This window comes from Euleptes europaea, chromosome 21 (genome assembly GCF_029931775.1).
Source record: "Euleptes europaea isolate rEulEur1 chromosome 21, rEulEur1.hap1, whole genome shotgun sequence".
Classification (NCBI taxonomy): Eukaryota; Metazoa; Chordata; class Lepidosauria; order Squamata; family Sphaerodactylidae; genus Euleptes; species Euleptes europaea.
In genome coordinates, this window is record NC_079332.1 from 9,913,991 (window position 1) to 9,936,822 (window position 22,832).

The 22,832-nt window shown below is 45.1% G+C and overlaps 1 protein-coding gene across 1 annotated transcript in view; it reads left to right on the forward strand.

The window, feature by feature from the left end:
- Window positions 1-22,832, forward strand: part of IQCK (IQ motif containing K) — a 45,744-nt gene that overhangs the window by 16,183 nt on the left and 6,729 nt on the right. The window contains exons 7-8 of the mRNA XM_056866603.1: window positions 6,538-6,622; window positions 10,980-11,091. Of these exons, the coding sequence (XP_056722581.1) occupies window positions 6,538-6,622; window positions 10,980-11,091 (197 nt within the window). The remainder of the gene's footprint in view (window positions 1-6,537; window positions 6,623-10,979; window positions 11,092-22,832) is intronic.

A 22,832-nucleotide genomic window follows, 5' to 3' on the forward strand; every position in this document is an offset into this window, starting at 1 on the left:
CTCTACCCCAGTTGTGCCATAAGCATTCATTTTAAACTCTTTCCTAGGGCTGCTGCCTCTTGCCGGATCCTGATGTCAGGACGACAGGTCTGAAAATTTTGACACAGGCTTCCTTTCGGGCGCCCTTTAAAGTAAACAAGCATCCCTGAAAAAGCAGGGGTGCCCATTTTGGTTCATATGCTCCTCAGTTAGTGTAATTTTCTGCTTTCAAATATTCACGTCCTGCCCACCAAATCACAGAGGTGCTATACATTTTTAAAAAATTTACTTCATTTATACTCTGCCTTTGTTCCTAATGGGGACTCAAAGCAGCTTACATTGTTCTCTTCTGCGTTTTATTCTCACAAAAACCCTGGCCCTTTTTGCATGGTCAGTTTTGATGCTTGCTCAAAGCTCTTTTTTAAAATGCGACTTTAAAAATGCCTTTTCACGGTGCCGAAGCAAAAGGAGTAGTTCCACTCCCTCCACTCGCCTGCTTCTTTGTTCCTGTTTGCATAGCCATCACAATATGCATAGCTAATGCACCTCTGTTGTTTTGCATTGTTCCTTGAGGGGGATTCTTCGCGGCAAACACCAAAGGTCGGGTTAAATGGACTCTTTTGTAATGTGAAGCAGGTATGTGCCGGCTTCGCAGTCACTTCCGGAATGACGGTTCAGCATGCAAAATTCCAAAAAATATGCAGGGCAATTCAGCCTGGCACATGCTGCTAATTACCATGCAAAAATGGCCCTCGTGAGGCAGAGTGTGTGTGACCGGGCCAAGGTCACCCAGCATACTTCCATGGCTTCACAAGGCCCACAGGGAATTCAAGAAGCCCCGTGTAGCTGGTCAGTGGGGACTAGAAGCAGAGGAACATTAGCTGCTTGGGCTACTGAGCAGGTATAGAAGAGGTAGGTGGTAGCAGCCAAGGGGGGCAGCCATGGGCCCTGTGGTGTAGCGGTTAGAGTGGGGGACTCTAGTCTGGAGAACCGGATTCAATTCCCCACTCCTCCACATGAAGCCTGCCGGTTGAACTTGGGCCAGTCACGGTTCTCTCTGAACTCTCTCAGCCCCACATGCCTTACAAGATATCAGTTGCGGGGAGGGGAAGGGATGGCGATTGTAAGATGCTTTGAGACTCCTTACAGTAGAGAAAGGCGGGATATAAAAACCAACTCCTCTTCTTCTGTTGCACAGCTATTGAGCTGAACCCTCATATGTTGTATCCTAAAGAAACCTAACCGATACAGTTGGAGCCTCAACAGCTACCAAATGCAGTTGGAAGGGCAGCAGCAGGGCCCTCTCCTGCTCCTTTTCTCCCTCTCCTTCTTTCTCACATAAGGACACATAGAGCCTGCTGGATCAGACCACTGGTCCCTCTAGTCCACCATCCTGTTTCACACAGCAGCCAACCAATTGCCCTGGAGGGCCAAACAAACAGGGCGTAGAGTCCGAGGCCTTCCCCTGCTGCCGCCTCCCAGTGCGGGTGTTCAGAGGCTTGCTGCCTCTGTAGATGGAGGCACACTTCATTTCTTTCCGTTCTTGCCGCACGTCTCCCTGTGGGCAAGTACGCTCTCCTTTCCGACCAATCTAACAAGCTGTGAATCTGTTGCCCTCTGTGACTATTCTGCTTATGTGCTATTTTCCGCTCCTCTGCCCTGGGTCTGTTTTCATGACTCTTTCTTTTAATACTGTTAAAGCCCCTTCTGGGTAAGGTTTGTCATCTTCCACGGCAGTGCAGTGCTTAGCAGATTCCCCTCTACCACCGTGTTTGAAATAATAACAAGAAAAGATTGCTTCCCATGCTCCTACTCTGTCCAAAGAACCATGCCAACCCCTGCCCTATACCCAATGTCGGAAAAGAAGCCGCACATGGCGAGCGTGCAGTTTTTCAACACACTGGAACAAAAATTACTTCAGGGCCTGAAACATTAGATTGTCAGACTCTGTGTATGTCAAAATCTGCCCAGCACGTTTTGGCTTTATATTACTGCCTGCTTTCTCCACGTGCATGTGTATAAAAATATATATAAACCGGTATTCATCAATGTGAATGCACATGAAATGGCTTGACTGAAGTCCTTGGCATTTTAAAAAAGAATCAAAAACATAAAAACTAGATCAAAGGTCCATCTGTACAAGTGACATGCTCACTACAGCAGTTGGCCAGATGCTTTACAGAAGCACGTAAACAAAGCAAAGTTTGAAGTAGTTACCTTTTGTTTGTTTGTCCCTAGTATCTCGTACGTATACTGCATCTGAACATAGAGGTTCCTTTGAGTGGTCCTATCTGATAGCCCTTGATAGACTTAGGGCTTTTCCTGCATGGTTTCCCCCCCATTGGCTCTAGTCCCATACTGCCTTTAGCTTATCCCCCAATTTCTGCATGCATTTTGGTGCCTTTTGTGCATTTTAGTTTTTTTTTGGGGGGGGGGGGCATTTTTTGCCAGGGTTTTTTCTGGTTCATTTGAAACCACTTTTACCCTGATCATTTTTTGGAAGCTGATTGTGAGTCGGTTTTTTCCTGGTGCTTAATGTTTCTGTTGGTTTCCTTTGTCCCATCCAGGCCACTTTTCAATTATCAGACTGTCGTCATAATCACTCCCTCTCCTCCCTCATGGAACCCCAGTGTTTTAGGTTTTCATTTTTTTAAAGGCCCTGAAATATCGATATATTGATATGCAGTGCAATCCCAAGCAGAGCCTAAGCCCCCCTGGAGTAACTCTGCTTTGGATTGCACTGATAGTGTTGTAATGATAGTTTAAGCAGGTTCTCTGATTTCCCAGATTTGCTTAAAAAATCAGCTACTAGCCCCCTTCCCTTGCAGAGATATGCTTTCCCCCTTATATCTCCATGAGAGAAAAGCCTGGAGACTTACTTTTAAAAAAAATGAAAGCTGGGAATTCAAAGAACCTGCTTAAACTATCATACAACACTATACCATTGCTTTGATATTTTAGGGCTGTTTTTAAAGGGGGGGAGCTGTGATGCCACCAATGGTGACAGTACCTTCCCTTGAAAAGCCTGATTATTTAAGCCACGTGCAGAAGAAAATGAACTGACTCCACAACTATGAAAATGCACTGGGAGGGCAGATGTGCAGAAGAACTATGCCTCCCTGCACTGTCTCTAGTCTAGCCACTGTATGTTGGTAGAAAAAATTATATTCACATCCCTGCCTGCAGTCCGAAACTGACCCGCAGAGACCGCCCACCATAGTACCATGCTTTGATTTGAAAGCCGTAGTTTCGGTGCCAGCAGTTCTCCTGGTGACCCGTCTTTAAATGGCACGCTATCCCCATGGCTGTGGTGGGATGTGCAAGAAACAAGCCATCGCTCTAGGATCTGCCAGGAGGGCTGGTAATGTAACGCCATTCTGACGGTTGAGTATTTAAGTCTGTCCAGTGAAGGGAAATCTACAGAAGCTGAAGGCCTGCAAGGAACTGTGGGAGTTTGGAAATCCTCCCACTCCCAAAGTTTCCTCCACTGGGATTCTAATAAGGGGCTTCAAAAGGCTAAATTCCCCCCCTATCTTGTCAGGTTTGTCCTTAGCATCCTTCAAGCAAAACCCATCAGGCAAAGGCTCTGAAGCAGTTTATTAGGAGCAAAATTAGGCAAAGTAAGAAGCTGGCTGCTTCCTGGGCATACAAGGCTACTAATGAGGAATCAAGGCAAGGGTACATGGTTAAAAATGCAAGGCAGACTTCAAAGATGGACAGGCAAAGGTACACAGGCCGCTACAATCCATGATAAGCTTTCTCAGGGTAGGCAGACATAACATGGCTATGCAGCTGGGGTGATTGTGGTAAACAGGATAAGCATACCAAAATGAGCATAGAATGCAGGATACTGATACTGTACAAAGGCATGAGAACCGGGAGCACGTGACCAGGGCCTTGACTCCGAGCCAAACCCTGGCCTGCTCGGAGCAAGAGCCTGTGAGGAGCAATGTCAGGCTAAGGCCGAGAGGCCGGGCCTGACATATCTTCTCTCCCCTTTTGAGCTGACTCTCAGCTGCTCTCAATACACCATACTTCTTTGAGCATATTCAGTCCTCATCATGCTAGGCTTTTATTTTCTTTCTGGTTATCTTACAAAGTAATTTTCATGTGTGTGAGTGTACTAAGGACACCCCTTAAAATGCGGAATCTTCTGCTTTGTCTGTGGGTGGACTGGCATGGTTGCTTCTGTGATAGACGAGAGTCACCTACATTACACAACAAAACAAGGATGCATTCTCTGTAGACGGGCTTCCGGGGGTAGCTTTTTCTTTGATGTTGAAAGAGGCGCACTGTACACATTTCCCATACGTTTGGTTGTCAGCCCCAATTTGTCTCGGAGCGTCACAGCTGTCTCCTGCCGCAAATAACTTATTCCCTCTTTCCCAGTCGGCTGTCGATGGGCACTTGCCTCTGCTCATATTCTATTTTTATTTGACCTGAAGCCAACTGCTAATATCCCTGCAGACAAAAATGGACCTGGCATGACTACTGCTCCCTTCAAGCTAGCCTGCTGAAATGATTGATATCTCCTGGTGACTTCCCTCCTGAACATTAAGCCCTCCCCTGTTTGACTTGATTTATACACGCCTTTCCCACTTTGGTCTTGGATCAGTTCGTGACTGGTCCTCGTGTTTTAAAAATGAAGCCGGAGAGGTAGCCAGAGCCAATTTGGCAAGGTTATAAAGCGTAATCTTGTTTTTGCTCAGAAAATAAAGGTAGAGCGTGTAAGTTAGGAATTAATTGACTCTGGCCTGATCCTCCAAGGGCTTTAAGTGGATGCTGGCTTTCTTTCTCTTCCTGCTTTTCTTTGACCCACACCTTGCTTTTCTTCTATCATGTAGCTCAAGGAAGGGCACACATCTGTGGTGTCCACAAGTCATCCCACTCTTGCACTGATCACAGAATCATAAAGTTGGAAGGGACCACTAGGGTCATCTAGTCCAACCCCCTGCACAACGCAGGAAATTCACAACTACCTCCCCCCACACACACCCAGTGACCCGTACTCCATGAGCAGAAGATGACCAAGATGCCCTCCCTCTCATCATCTGCCTAAGGTTATAGAGTCAGCCTTGCCGACAGATGGCCATCTAACCTCTTCTTAAAAACCTCCAGGGAAGGAGAGTTCACCACCTCCCGAGGAAGCTCGTTTAACTGAAGAACCGCTGTAACTGTTAGAAAATCCTTCCTAATGTCTAGACAGAAACTCTTTTGATTTAATTTCAACCCGTCGGTTCTGGTCCGACCTTCTGGGGCAACAGAAAACAACTCGGCACCCTCCTCTCTATGACAGCCCTTCAAGTACTTGAAGATGGTTATCATATCACCTCTCAGTTCCAGACATCTTTCCTTTGGGCACCGTTGCTGAACCATGTGCCCTCCTGCTGTGTCCTGAGGCCCACTTGCTGGAGCCCGTCAGCACTGTCCTTATTGCAGAGGTTGGCCAACCTTTTTCACCAAGCCCTTTTGAGAGAGAGAGAGAGAGATTTGGGGAGAGAGAGAGACAAAGAGAAAATCAGGACTGTTTGGACCCACTCCCTCCAAACCAGGAGATGTCATTCACTGCCTGTCTCTCCAGTCTTCTTGTCTCGCCTCTGATGAAGGGCATTAACATATTTGCTCCAGTCAGGACCTTGTTATGGGTCCCCATAACTACTGAGATAATAACTACTGGGAACCCATGGGAAAGCCTTCATTGGTCTTTTATGCAAGGGCACTGTCTTTCTTTCTCCGCCGGTCTAGCTCGGTTTTTTGTTGGGGTTATGCGTGAGTTTTCCATCCCTTAGAGATGACCTCGCGCCCAGCCCGCACAATGTCCGGGTCTTCCTGATCCTGTTGTAACGCGACTCTTCGATCTCCCCTGAGATCAGCCTGGGTCAAATTGTCCCCATTTCCACGCATCAGCCAAAGCACGGGAGAGGGGAACTGGGGTGGCGGTGGTGACGTTTTTTTCACAGTAAGCACTACATCCAATTACAAAGCAATGTTTTCAAGGGGCAGGGACTCAGACACTTCTGGATGTTTGCTGATGATTCTGCAGTACTCTGGAGACCCCAGGATTTTCTCCAGGGCAAACAACAATATGCATAGCATTTTTAGGATTCGGAACAAAAAAGTGTGGTTCAAGAGACCCTCGAACCCCAGGTAAAACCCCCATGCATAAAAGACCTTACTTGCCAACCATAGGTTATGGAGCTCCTGCCGTGAGAGTTGCAACTGACATCACCCCTGCAGAGCTTCTGGTGCAACTTGAAAACACATTTGCTTCAGGGGGCCTTTGAATTTAATTGATAGCAGTTATCTTGAGGTTTTTATGCTGCTAGATTTTTAGAGTTGTTCTTGATTCTAAGGTAGTTCAGTTGTTGTAGACATACGTAATACATATGTGTGTATATGTACAAGGTATACACACATACATAATATTATTGCCAAACAGATGTTGAAATACAAAGAAACCGTATTAAAAATATAACCTTTTTCTTTGCACACGTGTATCGTCAATGAATATTTAATCCCAGATGACGAGTGATTCTGACAAGGAAACGTTTGCTTTAGTCCTAGGCCACCCATTCCACTATCTCTGCTGTTATCTGAGGAGGAAGCGGGCATCATAATTCAGTCGTTTTGGAGGGGTTATCGGGTAAGAGTCCTCTGTAATTATTATTCTCTTTGATGTTGAATCTGTGTGACTGTGGAAGCCCTGGGGGGGAAACCCTTACATAAATTTTAAGTAGCAGGTGCTATAAATAACCAGACCCTGATGCTGCACTAGTGTTTGCATAGAGGCTGTTTGCTGAATGAGAGATCTTATCATGGGAGGAGGATGTGGTAAGGGACTTGGATGATTTTCCACAACAAAGAAATTCCAAAATGGAATTTGGCTTAATTGGGGAAGAAGGCTGTATCCCCTTGGACTTCCATTCTGTGCCACTCGGTGGCAAAGAGAGATCTGATAAAATCCCTACGTCGAAACGTATGAATCAGAACGGAGGAAGGAGGGATCCACTGAGGCAACAGAAAAGTTGGAAGAAGCATGTGGAGTAGTTTGGGAGAAGGGGACCAGGGAGGGGAAGGTAGATGGAGACCAATGTTGAAGAAAAGGGAGAACAGACATTTAGAATGAGGTGGCCCACATGGTTTAGGGGACCTACAATGTGGTCTGAAGGCATATGGTGCAGCCACCTTGTTGAAGGCTGGCTAGTCTGGGGGAGGTCAGGACGGGAGACCTCCTGGGAACCCCATCTCCAGAATCTTTGGAGAGAAGGAGAAAGAAGCACGGTCAATAAAGCAAACTCGATTAGGATTAGGAGCGACTGTGTTATAAGCGTTAGAATGTTACAGTGCAATCCTAATGCAGAGTTAACTCCAGCCTAAACCCCCTGATATAAATGGACCTAGGCTGGAGGTAACTTTGTATAGAACTGAATGGATGAATGGGTGATTATGGTCAAAGACCAGCACAGAAATAAATATGGTGCCAGAAATGTTCCTTTGCGTCAGATTACGCCATTGGACTAGGGCTTGGAAGACTGGCGTATAAACTCATGAAGCCTACTCGTGATGAGTCGGCTCTCTCGATATGATCTGCCTTACAGAATTGTTGAGATAAAACTGTGGGGGGTGGGGGAGGTGAAGCCATGTATGCCATCCTGGGAGGGTAGAAAGGATAAAAATGCACAGATAGATGGGATAGAAATATGAAAAGCAATTTTAAAAGACTGTTTCTAGTGGCTCTTTTCACAGAGACATATATTTTAAGTCTCCAATTTTTTAATTGAAGAACGGCTATTTTGAGTAATCCATTGTAATATTTTGGTGGCCTACACTTCCCACTCGGTACAGTATTGGAAGAAAAAAGAGGGGAATAAAACCCAACCTAAAAACAGACAAGAATATGCCAACAGATATGGAAAACAAAACAATGGCCCACAGACTGGAAACGATCCATTTACATTCCAATTCCCAAGAAAGGAGACATTAAAGATTGCAGCAACTATTGGACCATCGCATTAATTTCTCACTCAAGTAAAGTGATGCTCAAAATCGTACAGCAAAGGCTGTTACCATATATGGAACGAGAGATGCCTGATGTTCAAGCTGGTTTCAGAAAAGGAAGAGGCACTAGAGATCATATTGCAAATATACGCTGTTTACTGGAGCATACGAGAGAATTTCAGAAGAAAATCAGCTTGTGTATCATAGATTACAGCAAAGCTTTTGACTGTGTGGATCATGAAAAGCTATGGCTGGTTTTAAAGGAAATGGGTGTGCCACTACAGCTGATCGTTTTGATGCGCAATCTGTACTCTGGACAAGAGGCCACAGTTAGAACAGAATATGGAGAAACGGAATGGTTTCCAATTGGCAAAGGTGTCAGACAAGGATGTATTTTATCTCCCTATCTCTTCAATCTATATGCAGAACATATAATTAGGAAAGCTGGATTAGATTTAGATGAAGGTGGAGTGAAAATTGGAGGGAGGAACATTAATAATTTGAGATATGCTGATGACACTACATTATTGGCAGAAAATAGTGAAGATTTGAAACGACTACTGCGGAAAGTTAAAAGAGAAAGTGCCAAAGCAGGACTACAGCTGAACATCAAGAAAACAAAAGTAATAACTACAGGAGAATTACACAACTTTAAGGTTGACAATGAGGAAATTGAAATTGTTCAAGACTTTCTATTCCTTGGCTCCACCATCAACCAAAAGGGAGACTGCAGCCAAGAAATCAGAAGGAGATTGAGACTGGGAAGGGCAGCCATGAAGGAGCTAAAAAAGATTTTGAAGTGTAAGGATGTGTCACTGGCCACCAAGACTAGATTAATTCATGCCATCGTATTCCCTATTACTATGTATAGGTGTGAAAGCTGGTCGGTGAAGAAAGCTGATAGGAAGAAAATAGATTCCTTTGAAATGTGGTGTTGGAGGAGAGTGTTACGGATTCCGTGGACTGTCAAAAAAACAAATCAGTGGGTTATAGATCAAATCAAGCCTGAACTGACCCTAGAAGCTAAAATGACTAAACTGAGGCTGTCGTATTTTGGTCATGTCATGAGACGACAAGAGTCACTGGAAAAGACAGCCATGCTAGGAAAAGTTGAGGGCAGCAGGAAAAGAGGAAGACCCAACAAGAGATGGATTGACTCAATAAAAGAAGCAACAGCCTTCAGTTTGCAAGATCTGAACAAGGCTGTCAAAGATAGGACATTTTGGAGGACTTTCATTCATAGGGTCGCCATGAGTCGGAAACGACTTGACACTTAACACACACACACAAAAACAGAAGCTGGGTACCCAACCTTGGGCACCCAGTATACTTCCCACTCACCACCCAACTCTGGAGTATGCTTGTAGTCTAGAAAAAAGAAAACGAACAGCAAACAGGAAGTCCTCTGGCATCTTAACCAGTCTTGCTGCAGGGAGGAGACCATTTCATAGCACAGGGCATTGGGCTACTGGCAGTGGATCAAGTATGGAGCTACGTCAGTGCTCAGTTCAATTCAATTCATTTATTACGGTCATTTGACCAGCATTATAAAAAAACAGTACTAAAACCAAAATGTTTTTTGGATTGTCCTCTGTGTCAAGGCTGAGAGAGATGTTGGGCATCTGGGGTATTTCTAAAATAGATGCACCCACAACAGTTCTTTAGTGTCACTGTTGCACGTCTTGAGATAAAGGAAAGCTGGAAATGATCGTAACAAGGTTGTCTGCTGAATTTTGAATTCAGTGGCCCCTGCTCTGCTCTAAGGAAGCAGCTCATTATAAAGTATTTTAATTCAAGAGATGTAAGCTGTGTTTTGTCAGATGAACATTGAAAAGGGAGCACAACAGAGGCCGAGCTCATGTGGTTTATGTCTAACGTTTCCTGATATGCGCATTCTGGTTTTCATTACTTTATTGTATTATGGAAGTTTTGCAGCTGGCTGTGAGCCAGCGTGGCATAGTGGTTAAGAGCGGCGGACTCTAATCTGGAGAACCGGGTTTGATTCCCCACTCCTCCACATGAATGGTGGACTCTAATCTGGAGAACAGGGCTGGTTTCCCCACTCCTACACATGAAACCAGCTGCGTGACCTTGAGTTATCTTTGCACTCTCTCAGCCCCACCTACCTCACAGGGTGTCTGTTGTGGGGAGGGGGAAGGGAAGGTGATTGTAAGCCGGTTTGATTCTTCCTTAAGTGGTAGAGAAAGCCTGCATATAAAAACCAACTCCTCTTCTTCTTTTTCTGCCTGGCTTTCAGCTGATGAAATCTCTTGGATTCAGTCTGTCTTGAATGTGACCGCTATGATAGAGTTTCGGGTTTTAAGTAATGGCTACCAGTTGCAACTCAGAGGGTCCCATGTTCAGTCTCCAGCATCTCCAGTGAAAAGGCTCCTGTAATATGTGATGTAAAAGACCCCCCCTCCCATGATAGAGCCAGTGCTGTCCTTTAGCCTAGTATTGTCTGACTAGTGTTGCCTCCAGTGGTGCCAGCCAGAGGTCTTTCCCTGCTCTGCTAAATGAGATCCTTTAATGGAAATGGCAGGGTTTGAACCTAGGACTGTAAGCAGACCGAGCGTGTGTGCTTCTGCTAAGCTATGTCCCCTCCCCAAACAGAATTTTAAAAAGTGCAACACACACACACCTTGCCACAGAAGAGTTTGCATCAGAATTCAAATTACAACCACAGCAACAAAGAGCAGGAAAGGACATGCTGTACCCTACTGACTCGGCAGGGAAATATGAGTTTTTACAGATTGGCTTTCGCCACGTATACGGGAACGTTGACCATTGATCTATAATTGACACTTTGGGCTGAATAAAAACTGGTTTCCTGTTAGGCTCTTTTAAAAAGATGAAACAAGTATATCTCAGATGGCCTTTGCTGATGTCTGTTGTTTGCATACGCCTTTACAAAAATGTTATATAAAGTGTTAAAGAACAAGCAACGTTTATAGCAGATTTCTTACAGGGCCTTTCCCCCCCCCCCCCTTAAACACTTTCAGGTCCGCTGCGAACTAGAGGTTCAGGAATTACGTCAGTGGCAGAAGCATTTGAGGGAAACTAAGAACATTACAAAACGGGTGCAAGATTTCTGGGCCAAACAAGAGAAAAAAGGTAAGTTGACTGCAGCAGCCCATCTCTCCCCCCCCCCCAATGTAAATCAAACTTTTTAGAGATGAAAATTTAGACATATGTGTAACACTTCTGTTCTCATATCAAGGATCATTGCTCAAAAACCGTAGGCAGGTACTTCTATATCTTGCTGAAGGCTGCTCTCCATCTGCTTTGCAACTCCCTGCCCTTCACTGATTTCAAAGCCAAAAGAGCAGTCTTCCTTTCAAAATATTGTCGAAGGCTTTCACGGTCAGAGTTCATTGGTTCTTGTAGGTTATCTGGGCTGTGTAACCGTGGTCTTGGTATTTTCTTTCCTGACGTTTCGCCCACAGCTGTGGCAGGCATCTTCAGAGGAGTAACACTGAAGGACAGTGTCTCTCAGCGTCAAGTGTGTAGGAAGAGTAATATATAGTCAGAAGGGGGTGCCTGCCTCTGCGTGTGCTGAGAGAGCTCGGAGAGAAGCACGACTCACCCAGAAGGACTCAGCTCAAACCCAACCCCTTCTGACTATATATTACTCTTCCTACACACTTGACACTGAGAGACACTGTCCTTCAGTGTTACTCCTCTGAAGATCCCTGCCACAGCTGCTGGCGAAACATCAGGAAAGAAAATACCAAGACCACGGTTACACAGCCCTGATAACCTACAAGTCTTCCTTTCGTTTGAAAGACAGATATTTTGTTTTGTTTAAAAGACAGATTTTTCCCCATTAGAGATGTAGTTTTAAAATGTTGTTGTTTTGTACAGTGTGTTGTCTATCAATATTTAACAATAAGGTTTCAGCAGCTGCAGTGCATGCTTGCCAGGCTGTTAACTGCATGGGGCATTCAAGCGGACACATTTATACGTATGGGCAGTACAGTGTATTCATATGTACTCTTTTACCACACACTCCAGCAAGTAGGAACAGTCCTGATTTTTTGGTTCTTCAGCAACTGTGGCAGGCATCTTCAGAGTAGTAACACTGAAGGACAGTGTCTCTCAGTGTCAAGTGTGTAGGAAGATATAGTCAGAAAGGGGTTGGGTTGAGTCCTGATTTTCCCTGTCCCTGTTAATTCAGTGTCCCTGTTTAGTCCCTGTTTTTTTGTCTTTTGAGGAATGACTTGTCATTGGGTTGTGTTGTGTTGTTCTTCCTCATGCTTTAGCTCCCAGCCAAAGAGTCTCTAGAAATTAACAAATGGACCCGGTCTAAATGGATGCACATGAACACTAATACCCTGTGCATCGCATAGCCTGATACTAATGGGTATCTCATCTGCTATGTTTCGGAATGGGATTCCAAACTTCAGCTACACGGCTCTTCCTTAGGTGCCATAGACCATAGCAACTGGCAAGCCAAGATCATACCACACTGGTACACCAGGTAGCAAGGGACGCTGGTTTGCAAGAACACAAACCGACAACATGAGTTTTGAGTTGGAAATGTATGGATGTTTTGTGAACAGCAGGCTCAAATGGGGAGGCTGTTTCTAACACATCTGAATTGAAACAACGTGGGAAATAATGTCATTGTCCACAATGGACAGTCTCTGCCATAATTTCTGTGCCAATGAGGGTTGTGAACAGACCTTCCACGGGCGCAGTTAGTTTTGAGTTGAGGTTTTCTTTCCCCCCATACATGCTGTTTATATCTACTGTTTTGTGATGTTTGGAATTACAAGGTGATGCAGACTTTGCCGTCGAAATGCTGAAAGAGTTTGTTGTGGCCTCTAAGCTCTGTTGTTAAAAAGTGAGAGATGTACCTCTGTATATTTTCAGCATATTCGTGACTTATTGGCAGGCAGACCATCTTAAATGGATATAATTACATTTTGCTTCAGTTCGTTATTCAGATATAAAGATCATTTTCTCGTTTCATGCTTTTTATACCTTCTGCCGTAACTAGGCCCTTCTACATCGTTCTGCCCTTTCTGCAGAAAACAGGGTGCACAGGGGCATATCTTGGTGTGAGTCAATATGAGGTGCTCATAAATACTTAGCTCTTATATGGCACTTGCAGCATTCAGACTCTTTCACTCAAGTTATCCTGTAATTCTTACAACAGTATTATTATCCCTTTATTGCAAGGTAGGGGGATCTGAGAGAGAACAACTTCCCTACGGCCTCCCTAGTCAGTTTGTGTCAGAGATAAAAGTTAAACTGATAATCTGCTGGAGCGTATAATGCATTTGCTTAACCACCCTTCTACACCAGCTCTCTGTTCTGTCCTGCATTCAGTAGTAAAATTCACTTTGCTAATTAAAATGCTATGTAAATGGCTAATTGGCCATGATTAGCAATAACTGGGATGACGACTGCCCATCGTGGTCCTTGGTGATAGGAAACGTGTAGGGATGTAGGATCACAACCCAGGTCTGTGATCTCTAGCGCTCGATGAAGAGTAGGCCTCAGCCATGGTACAGCTGAAGGGTTCATTGTTTATCCTTCCATAATGAAGAGGTAATTAAATCAAAAGAGTTTCCGTCTAGACATTAGGAAGAATTTTCTAACAGTTCTAACAGGCTTCCTTGGGAGGTGGTAAGTGCTCCTTCCCTGGAGGTTTTTAAGCAGAGGCTAGATGGCCATCTGTCAGCAATGTTGATTCTGTGACCTTAGGCAAATCATGAGAGGGAGGTCATTGTGGCCATCTTCTGGGCATGGAGTAGGGGTCACTGGGGGTTGGGGAGGTAGTTGTGAATGTCCTGCATTGTGCAGGGAGTTGGACTAGATGACCCTGGTGGGTCAGCTGGTTTGCAGGGCCACTAACCTTGTGCTCCATAGGCAGCCCCAGATCTTGCCTGCTCCTGCGCTCCAGGCCCTGCTAAGCCGGAGTCGTCAGGGTAAGTCCCTGTTTTCCAGGAGACCCAAGAGCTCAGAAGCCTGAGGCAAGAATACACACATTGGTAAAAATACTTGAAAACTGGAGGCACCCAATCGCTATGCAAGGCACTAAAAGAATATGAGATGAATTCTTTCACGCTCCCTCCAGTTCCATGAAGGACAACCTAAGGGCTTTGATCTAGGTGTAAACAAAATCTCTTTATGCTTAGTGGTGGATTTGGATCTGATGTATTTACATGTCTCTTATTTGAGCAAATGGAATAATAAGGCTAGCCACTTTGTTATTAGATGTAATGGTTGTTATTGTTATTTTTTATTCTTCAAAAATGCTCAGAGCAGTTTACAAACAGCAAAATCAGAGGAAAATAAAATAAAAGTAGTATCATAAAATAACAAAGATACAATAAAATCATAAACAGTGGAATAACGAAGGGCAAAAGGTGCTGTTAAAATGTTACAACTCTAGAGGGTACAACATTACAACTAGCAAAAATAGCAATAATATAAAACAGTTCAGCACAAAAACACCCTAAGCATTAAAATGAGGGCACAATAATTGACTGCACCCTTGGGTAAATTGATGGGTAAAAAATTGAAAGCTAAATCTTAGACCAGGCACCTGTGGTGAGCCATTCCGCATCCGAGATGCCACCACTGAAAAGGCACTGACTTTAATAGGTGGCTCCCATTTCAACAGGTGTCTCTCACAACAACACTCTCTGTTAATTGATGACATTTAGTTCTCAGACTTTGCTTACTTGCTCCTTTGGGATGCGATGTTTCCTGCAATATCTTTTACTTTTTAACTCTACGTGGCTTGAAAACCTGCTTGTTTAACTTTGCCAGAGTGATGGTTTAATAGGCGATAATTCATTTGCAAATGGCTGCGACCAAGGAGCTTTTAGGAAATACATTGCTCTGATATGATTCTCCTTGAGTGCTCATCCTACATTTTCATCAAAGTAAAGTGCCAAAGAATACATTGCATGAGCTAAAAATAAGATTTCGCTTGGCAGGGTCTGTCAGTTCCGGCATGCGGCTTTCACGACGTCTCTTGCATTTATGACAACATCATATATTTTTATTATCCTTGGCACTTGCAAAGGTAAATCTGTCAAAACAGAAACCAACTACAAATTTAAGTCTTTTTTTGTAGGTGTTCTGTGTTTACAGAGGTCCAATTTATAGCTTTTTGTCAGCTTTGTCTGAAAGGGCCTTCTCAAGATTTTTGCTGCTTTGCTACAGAGTTGACTTCCACCTGCTGCAGTGCCATAAGTTCATGGAAGTGGCTGAAGTAATCATGTATTCCCAGACTTCTCTCCTGCCCTTTCCCTCCCCCAACCACTCCCAAGTGGATACTAGTCATGATGCATACCTAATCTCTCCAGGATCAGATGAGCATGCCTCATATTATTATGAGGCTGTTTGGAACACTGGCAGGATAAATGCTGCTGCAGTCGTCTTGCTTGTGGGCTTCCCAGAGGCACTTGGTTGGCCACTGTGGGAACAGACTGCTGGACTTGATGAGCCTTGGTCTGATCCAGCAGGGCCTTTCTTATGTTCTTATAACTTCTGCTCTCTCAGGTGGCATTTATGCTGCCACGTGCTGCGATGATCCATCTTGTCTCTCATTATATTTAACATCTATGTGAAATGGCTGGGGAGACTATTGAGAGGTGTGAGGTGAGATGCCATCAATATGTAGATGACACCCAGTTCGGTTTCTCCTTGTCATCTGACCCAGGTGCAGCTGGGAACATTCTCAACCAGTGCTTCTGATCAGTACTGGCCTGAAGGGGAGCCAACAAACTGAAAGCTAATCTAGGCAAGATGGAAGTTGTAGGTGGGTTAGTCTGACTCCCCCAAAAGGACTGCTGTGGGTGTTTTTCAAGATGGCACTGCACCTGGATGCCCAGGTGGCGTCTGTGTCCCAAAGTGCCCTTTACCAACTTTGATAGCTGTGCCGGCTGTGACCCCCTTCTGAAAAAGTTAGACTACCGTATTGTGTTGTATGTGGGGCTGCCTGTTAATACTGTTGGGTAACTTATTCTGGAACAGTATAAGGCAGCCAGGTTAGAACTGATCACACCTTGTGGCTCAGTGGTAGAGCATCTGCTTGACATGCAGAAGGTCCCAGGTTCAATCCCCGGCATCTCCAGTTAAAGGGACTAGGCAACTACGTGATGTGAAAGACCTCTGCCTGAGACCCTGGAGATCTGCTGCTGGTCAGAGTAGACAGTACTGACTTTGATGGACCAAGGGTCTGATTCAGTATAAGGCAGCTTCATGTGTAGCTGCATTGATTAGCCATTTCTTTGCAAGTGCAGTTCCAAGTTTGACCAGTGAATCCCTGATTGATCTGGTGCCGGGTTCTCTCAAGGACTGCTGGCAACCATTTGAGCCTATATAGGTGTCTCCTGGGATTCTGCTTGGAGTGCCCTTACCTTCAGAACTGAGGTAGGAGAGTACAGTCTTGGTTGTAGTGCCCCAGCTGTGGAATGCCTTCCCCCAAGGCAACTGTCAGGCAACTACTTCGTGGCCCTCTCAGCATCTGTTAAAAAATTGTGTGTGTGTAAATTTACCCATGCCTATGAATAGCTGGGGAGTTCCTGCAGTTTGTAGACTTCTGTTGGCAATGTTTATGATTTTTGCGTGTGCTGCTGCTGGGTAGAAACGTTTTAAATGAATAATAAAAGTCTGGATATACCTGCCCATGTGTACTGTCAGTGTATCATGCCCCCAAAAAGTTTTCTTGCCCCAATACGAGGTAGTTCTGACCTGTACAGATTAGTTGGGGAATCAAATGTATGTATGACTAACTCAGTCAATCCCTTGTCATATTGGTACCTGAATCACAAACGAGCATCTTTTCTGGTCTGAGAAAAAGAAAAACAATAGGTGAAACTATCTCTGAATCTTAATTATTTTCTAAATTGAAGAATGCTCGCGAAACATCTTCAGCCCTGTGTAAAGGTGCTGTGTGGGTGTGACAGGGCAGCAGCGCGAAAACACGACGTGCGATGGAAGGATTTGAAGATGTTTTCCCCTTCATTTTGGGAAGTGTCCAAAACCTTTATTCATCCATTGTGTGTGAAGTACATCACAATGACATCTTGTCCTACACAATGGATGTCTCTGTACTGGCAGTCAGCTAGGAAGACAGCTGGTCCTCTGTCCAAAGTGCCATGGATTTAGATCAAAATGCGTTTTGTTTTTCATGTTCCCTCTTGCAGTTATTTTAGCCATAGGTACTTTTATCCATAGGTAAAGGTAAAAGTAGTCCCCTATGCAAGCACCGGGGCATTACTGACCCATGGGGTGATGTCACATCCTGATGTTTACTAGGCAGACTAAGTTTACGGGGTGGTTTGTCATTGTCTTCCCCAGTCATTTTCCCTTTACCCCCAGAAAGCTGGGTACTCATTTTACCAACCTTGGGAGGATGGAAGGCTGAGTCAACCTGGAGCCGGCTACCTGTAACCATCTTCCGTCGGGATTGAACTCAGGTCATGATAACTTTTATGGATAGCAGCCATGAGGAGTTTTCAGAATGCTTACTCTGTTTTCAAGCTGCCACTTTCTGTCCTGTTTAGAGATAGACCTTCACATATTAAGGTGTTTTCAGCTAGTGCGTGTGAAGGAAATGGGGCGGTCTCCTTTTTACTGCATGTACTTGTATATTCTTCAAGGGTGTAATAAGAATTTAACTTTCTCCTACTCTGTCTTTGGGCTTGGGCATGAACATTAAATTATCTGAGATGAGGGTACTACAGGAACCACCTTTTTTGGCGTGAATCAACCTGGCAACTAAAGTCTTTATGGTGTGTCCCCACCTTCTGAAGTTAGGTAGCTACTGGAGAGGACTGGAGTGGCTCCTCAGTGGAACAGGCTTCCTCGGGAGGTGGTGAGCTCTCCTTCCCTGGAGGTTTTTAAGCAGAGGCTAGATGGCCATCTGTCAGCAATTCTGATTGTATGACCTTAGGCAGATCATGAGAGGGAGGGCATCTTGGCCATCTTCTGGGCGTGTAGGGGTCACTGGGGTGTGTTTGGGGGGGAGGTAGTTTGGAATGTCCTGCATTGTGCAGGGGGGTTGGACTAGATGACCCTGGTGATCCCTTCCAACTCTGATTCTAAATATCTTTTTCTGTAGTGGAAAGGAGTGTAGCTCCTTTCTCAATGAAGTTTGCCTGGCATGTTCTCTACTACCTCATAGAATCATAGAGTTGGAAGGGGCCAGACAGGCCATCTAGTCCAACCCCCTGCTCAATGCAGGATCAGCCTAAAGCATCCCTGTCAAGTTTTCTGCCAGTGAGGGGCTGCTCACCACCTCCGTAGGTTTGATAGTGGGCAAGCACAGCTTTGGAGTACAGCTTTTTGTTTTTGTTCAGATGGTCATTGCCAACTGATGTGATTGATTTTCTCTTCATTTAAGGTTTTTTTTTTTTGGTTCGGTCTGCTGTTGATTAACTGGTTTTATTTATACACTTTCTTTTCCAATCTTCCTGTGTTTAGAGTTAGATCTGTAATATGTATATGTAGTTTACCCAGAGCTGTTTATTTCATTTTTTGTAAGGTTTCCTTTATTGTAAACTTCTTTTGGTGTACTTAGAAGAAAAACAGCATAAGCATGTTTTAAATAAAACCAAATAACCATACTTTATATATAGGTGAAGCATGTATATGTTGCGGCAGGCAACATCTCCAGAGCGGTATTCCTTGTTCCCTTGCAAACTGGAGGCATTGGCCTCTTCTGCAGTGGAGTCTGTTATCTGTAGTTTTTCCTCTGAAAAAAATGTTTTTAAAGGACTTGCTGCCCAAATAACCGGGGCCGCTTTATTCGTTCATCAAAAATGTTTTTATTAAATTCCTCCAAGTGATTCACTGACAACATATTGCAGCAACATCATAAAATCTCCTAAAGGGCTGGTTAAGGACAGTTTGACAGCCATACCCTCCCAAGGAAAAACCTCACTGGAAGGAGAGCCAGCGTGGTGTAATGGTTAGGAGCAGTGGACGCTAATCTGGAAGACAGGGTTTGATTCCCCACTCCTCCACATGAGCGGCGGACTCTAATCTGGAGAACTGGATTTGATTCCCCACTCCTGCACATGAAGCCAGCTGGGTGACCTTGGGCTAGTCACAGTTTTCTTAGAGCTCTCTCAGCCTCACCTACCTCACAAGGTGTCTGTTGTGGAGCAAGGAAGGGAAGGTGACTGTAAGCCGGTTTGATTCTCCTTAAAAGGTCGAGAAAGTTATCATATAAAAACCAACTCCTCTTCCACCTCCTCCTCCTCCTCGTCTTCTTCTTCCATCTTTTAAAATCTAATTTATTTTATACTCTCAAGATCATGACCTTTGATTATTTAGAAGATCCATCACCCTCTGGTGTCCTATTCACCATCAGGTGGCAGCCCTAAACACAGCGGCATGGGCTGTGGGCTCCGCTAGGATTCAAGAATCCGTCCTCTTTCGGAGCTATCACATGATAACAAAACTGTTTGTTCAGAAATGTCCCCAAACAAAGCCTTGCCTGTGTTATGAAAACAGCGGCTTCCATTCAAAGCCTAGCGGGAAGGGGGCCACTCCTTTTCCTTGTAATCTCATATTTGATTTTGAAACTTAGCAGTGGGAACATCCAAGATTTAGCCATGTACATTCTCCCTTGCAGCTATAGTTCAAGCTTTAGCGCACTGATAACTAGCTTAGAGAAGAGCTTCCAAAGATTATGTTTAAGAGTATGTGGGGGCTGATTTTTGCTGTTTCCTCTTTATAGCCACAGCCCCCTCCCCCCATGTCTCATACAATTTGGCTCCCAAGTGTCCTTCTCAGGAGCAACTTTTGGGGTGGCACAGTAGGCTGCAAAAGGAAAGGGGAAAGACTACATAAGAAAGACCCTGCTGGATCAGACCAAGGCCCATCAAGTCCAGCAGTCTGTTCACACAGTGGCCAACCAGATGCCTCTAGGAAGCCACTAACAAGACGAATGCAGCAGCACCATCCTGCCTGTGTTCCACCGCACCCAAAATAATAGGCATGCTCCTCTGATACTAGAGAGAATAGGTAAGCAGCATGACTAGTATCCATTCTAACTAACAGCCATGAATACCCCTCTCCTCCATGAATATGTCCACTCCCCTCTTAAAGCCCTCCAAGCTGGCAGCACTCACCACATCCTGGGGCAGGGAGTTCCACAATTTAACTATGCGTTGTGTTAAAAAATACTTCCTTTTATCTGTTTTGAATCTCTCACCCTCCAGCTTTAGCAGATGACCCCGTGTTCTAGTATTATAGGAGAGGGAGAAAAAGTTCTCCCTGTCCACTCTCTCCAAACCATGCATAATTTTATAGACCTCTATCATGTCTCCCCTCAGCCGCCTTCTTTCCAAGCTAAACAGCCCTAAGCGTCTTAACCGCTCCCCATAGGACAGTTGCTCTAGTCCCCTAATCATTTTGGTAGCTCTTTTCTGCACCTAGTTCCACAACCTTCTTCCAAAAACACATAAGTGGGATTCGTGCAAACAATAAGATTATTTTAAAAAAATACTTTGTTTTTCCTGCCAAACGAAAGTAATCTCAAACATCACACGGCCGAGAACAATCTAGAGTATGCCGTGTTTACATCAAGGGCTTTCACAATACCAGAAACGGTTTGAACGCTTGATCTTGGCAATGACAGCTGAAAACGTAGTGATTAAAGTAATGCAACTGCAGAGATAGGTTCAACTATACTGGTCCCATACCCGCAATTAGGACGTGGCTGAAATGCATTTCGCTTCTGGAAAAAAGGACACTGCAGATGGCTGATAAAATGGTGTCAATAGTTGCGTCCAGCCACAGGTAGATTAACACTCAAGAAAGACTCCCTGGAGGAACCCTCATATTCTCAGGACAGGCCAAACCGCACGTGGCCCTGGTGAAACCCAAGATACATAATTTGGGGCTGATTTGGAGGTGGGCACTAGAAATGGGAGAGCCAGCGTGGTGTAGTGGTTAAGAGCTGCAGACTCTAATCTGGAGAACCGGGTTCCACACGAAGCCTGCTGGGCGACCTTGGGCCAGTCACAGTTCTCCTAGAACTCTCTCAGCCCACGCGGAGGCAGGCAATGGCAAACCACCTCCCAACGTCTCTTGCCTTGAAAACCCTACGGGGTCGCCATAAGTCAGCTGTGACTTGACGGCACACACACGCACAGTGGAAATGGAAGCAACCCCTTCCCCATCTGTGCTTTTCCCCAGTCATAATTGGCCTGTTTGTGCTCCTTTAAGCACCAGTAGGGAAGGAGACAGGCAAGACAGGCTGTGCTTCTGTAGTAAAACAGATGTTGTCCCAGGTTTAATCCTTGGCATCTCCAATTCAAGGGTCTCGGGTGGCAAATATTGGGAAAGACGTTTCTCTGACGGAGACACACACACACACCCCGGTGAGCTGCTGCCAATTGGAGCAGGTGGTACTGAACCGGAATGACCAATGATCTGATGTGGCATAAAGCACCCTCCTATGTTTAAACCATATGGGGCAATTTGCACCGCTGATGCATGAACACACAAAGCTGCCTTCTACTGAATCAGACCATTGGTCCATCAAAGTCAGTATTGTCTACTTAGACCGGCAGCGGCTCTCCAGGGTCTCAGGCAGAGAGAGGTCTTTCACATCACCCACTTGCCTAGTCCCTTTAACTGGAGATGCCGGGGATTAAACCCGGGACCTTCTGCCTGCCAAGCAGATGCTCTACAAACTGAGCCACAGCCCCTCCCCAAACTCCACCCATAAACTCCACCTACCCTGGGCACAAGCAAGCTCAGTACTGGGCAACCGCTTCTGAAGGGGCCGCCGCTGCTGTTCTTCTGTTTATCATTGAAAACAGTCACTGCTCCCGTGGTGGACAGCTGGTGCCCCGAAGAGGTGCCAATCTCAGCCTTGTGTGCGAGTCACGCATGAGTCTCACAGTCTGAGAGTATAAACAGCGGCTGATGGGGGGAGCAAGGAGGTCTTTCTTGTGATGGGAGTGCCGGAAGGATTGCGTATGTTCCTTTTTCAAAAAGGAGCTCTCAACGAAGCTACTCCTAATCCAGGAAAAAGGGCACGGCCATTTCTGTCTTGCTTCTCTGTTGCCCCCAGTCACTGTTTCTAAAAAGCTTTAAGAAGTTATTTAGCCATGTTGCATTAAGGGACCCCCAACATGTCCTCAAAAGAACATAAGAAAGGCCCTGCTGGATCAGACGCAGGCTCATCAAGTCCAGCAGTCTGTTCACAAAGTGGCCAACCAGTTGGCTCTAGGAAGCCCACAAGCAAGACGACTGCAGCAGCAGTACAGCCATCTCTCTCCCAAGTCCCTCCCCCATGAACGAAAATACCAGATATATCTACACTGTTCAATATGGAGTGTTACCGTTTGACCTGTCTTAATTCTGGAATTGTATAAAATCTCACTGGGTTCGGTCCTTGTAATTCCAGAAACTGTCATTAACTTCTCTGTTTTCATTTCTTTCTCATGTTTATATACTCTTTTCTCCCAAGAATTCATGTTGGCTTACATGAATGAGGTGATCCTATTCTTTTTGTGTGTGTGTCCTCACAACAACGCTGTGAGGTAGGCTAGGCTGAAAGAGAGCGACCAGCCCAAGGCCAGGGTGGAGCTTCCTGGCTGAGTGTGGATTGGAACCACATCTTTATATTGGTGCCCATAGCACACAATACCGCCAGCTAGCATTTTGGTTTCCAGAAGGCGCTGCTTTGTACTCTCTTCGTATGGGGCATTTGCTGTGCATTCCTCTTAGGTCACTCAACGGCTGTGGGAAGAGCCTGGCTCACGATTAGGTTTACTCACTGCCTCATCAACTTGCGTGGCTCTTTGGACCCCATTCTTCTTCTGCTCTTTCATTCATCTGTTGGCTGTTTCCATTCCATCCGGCTGCCC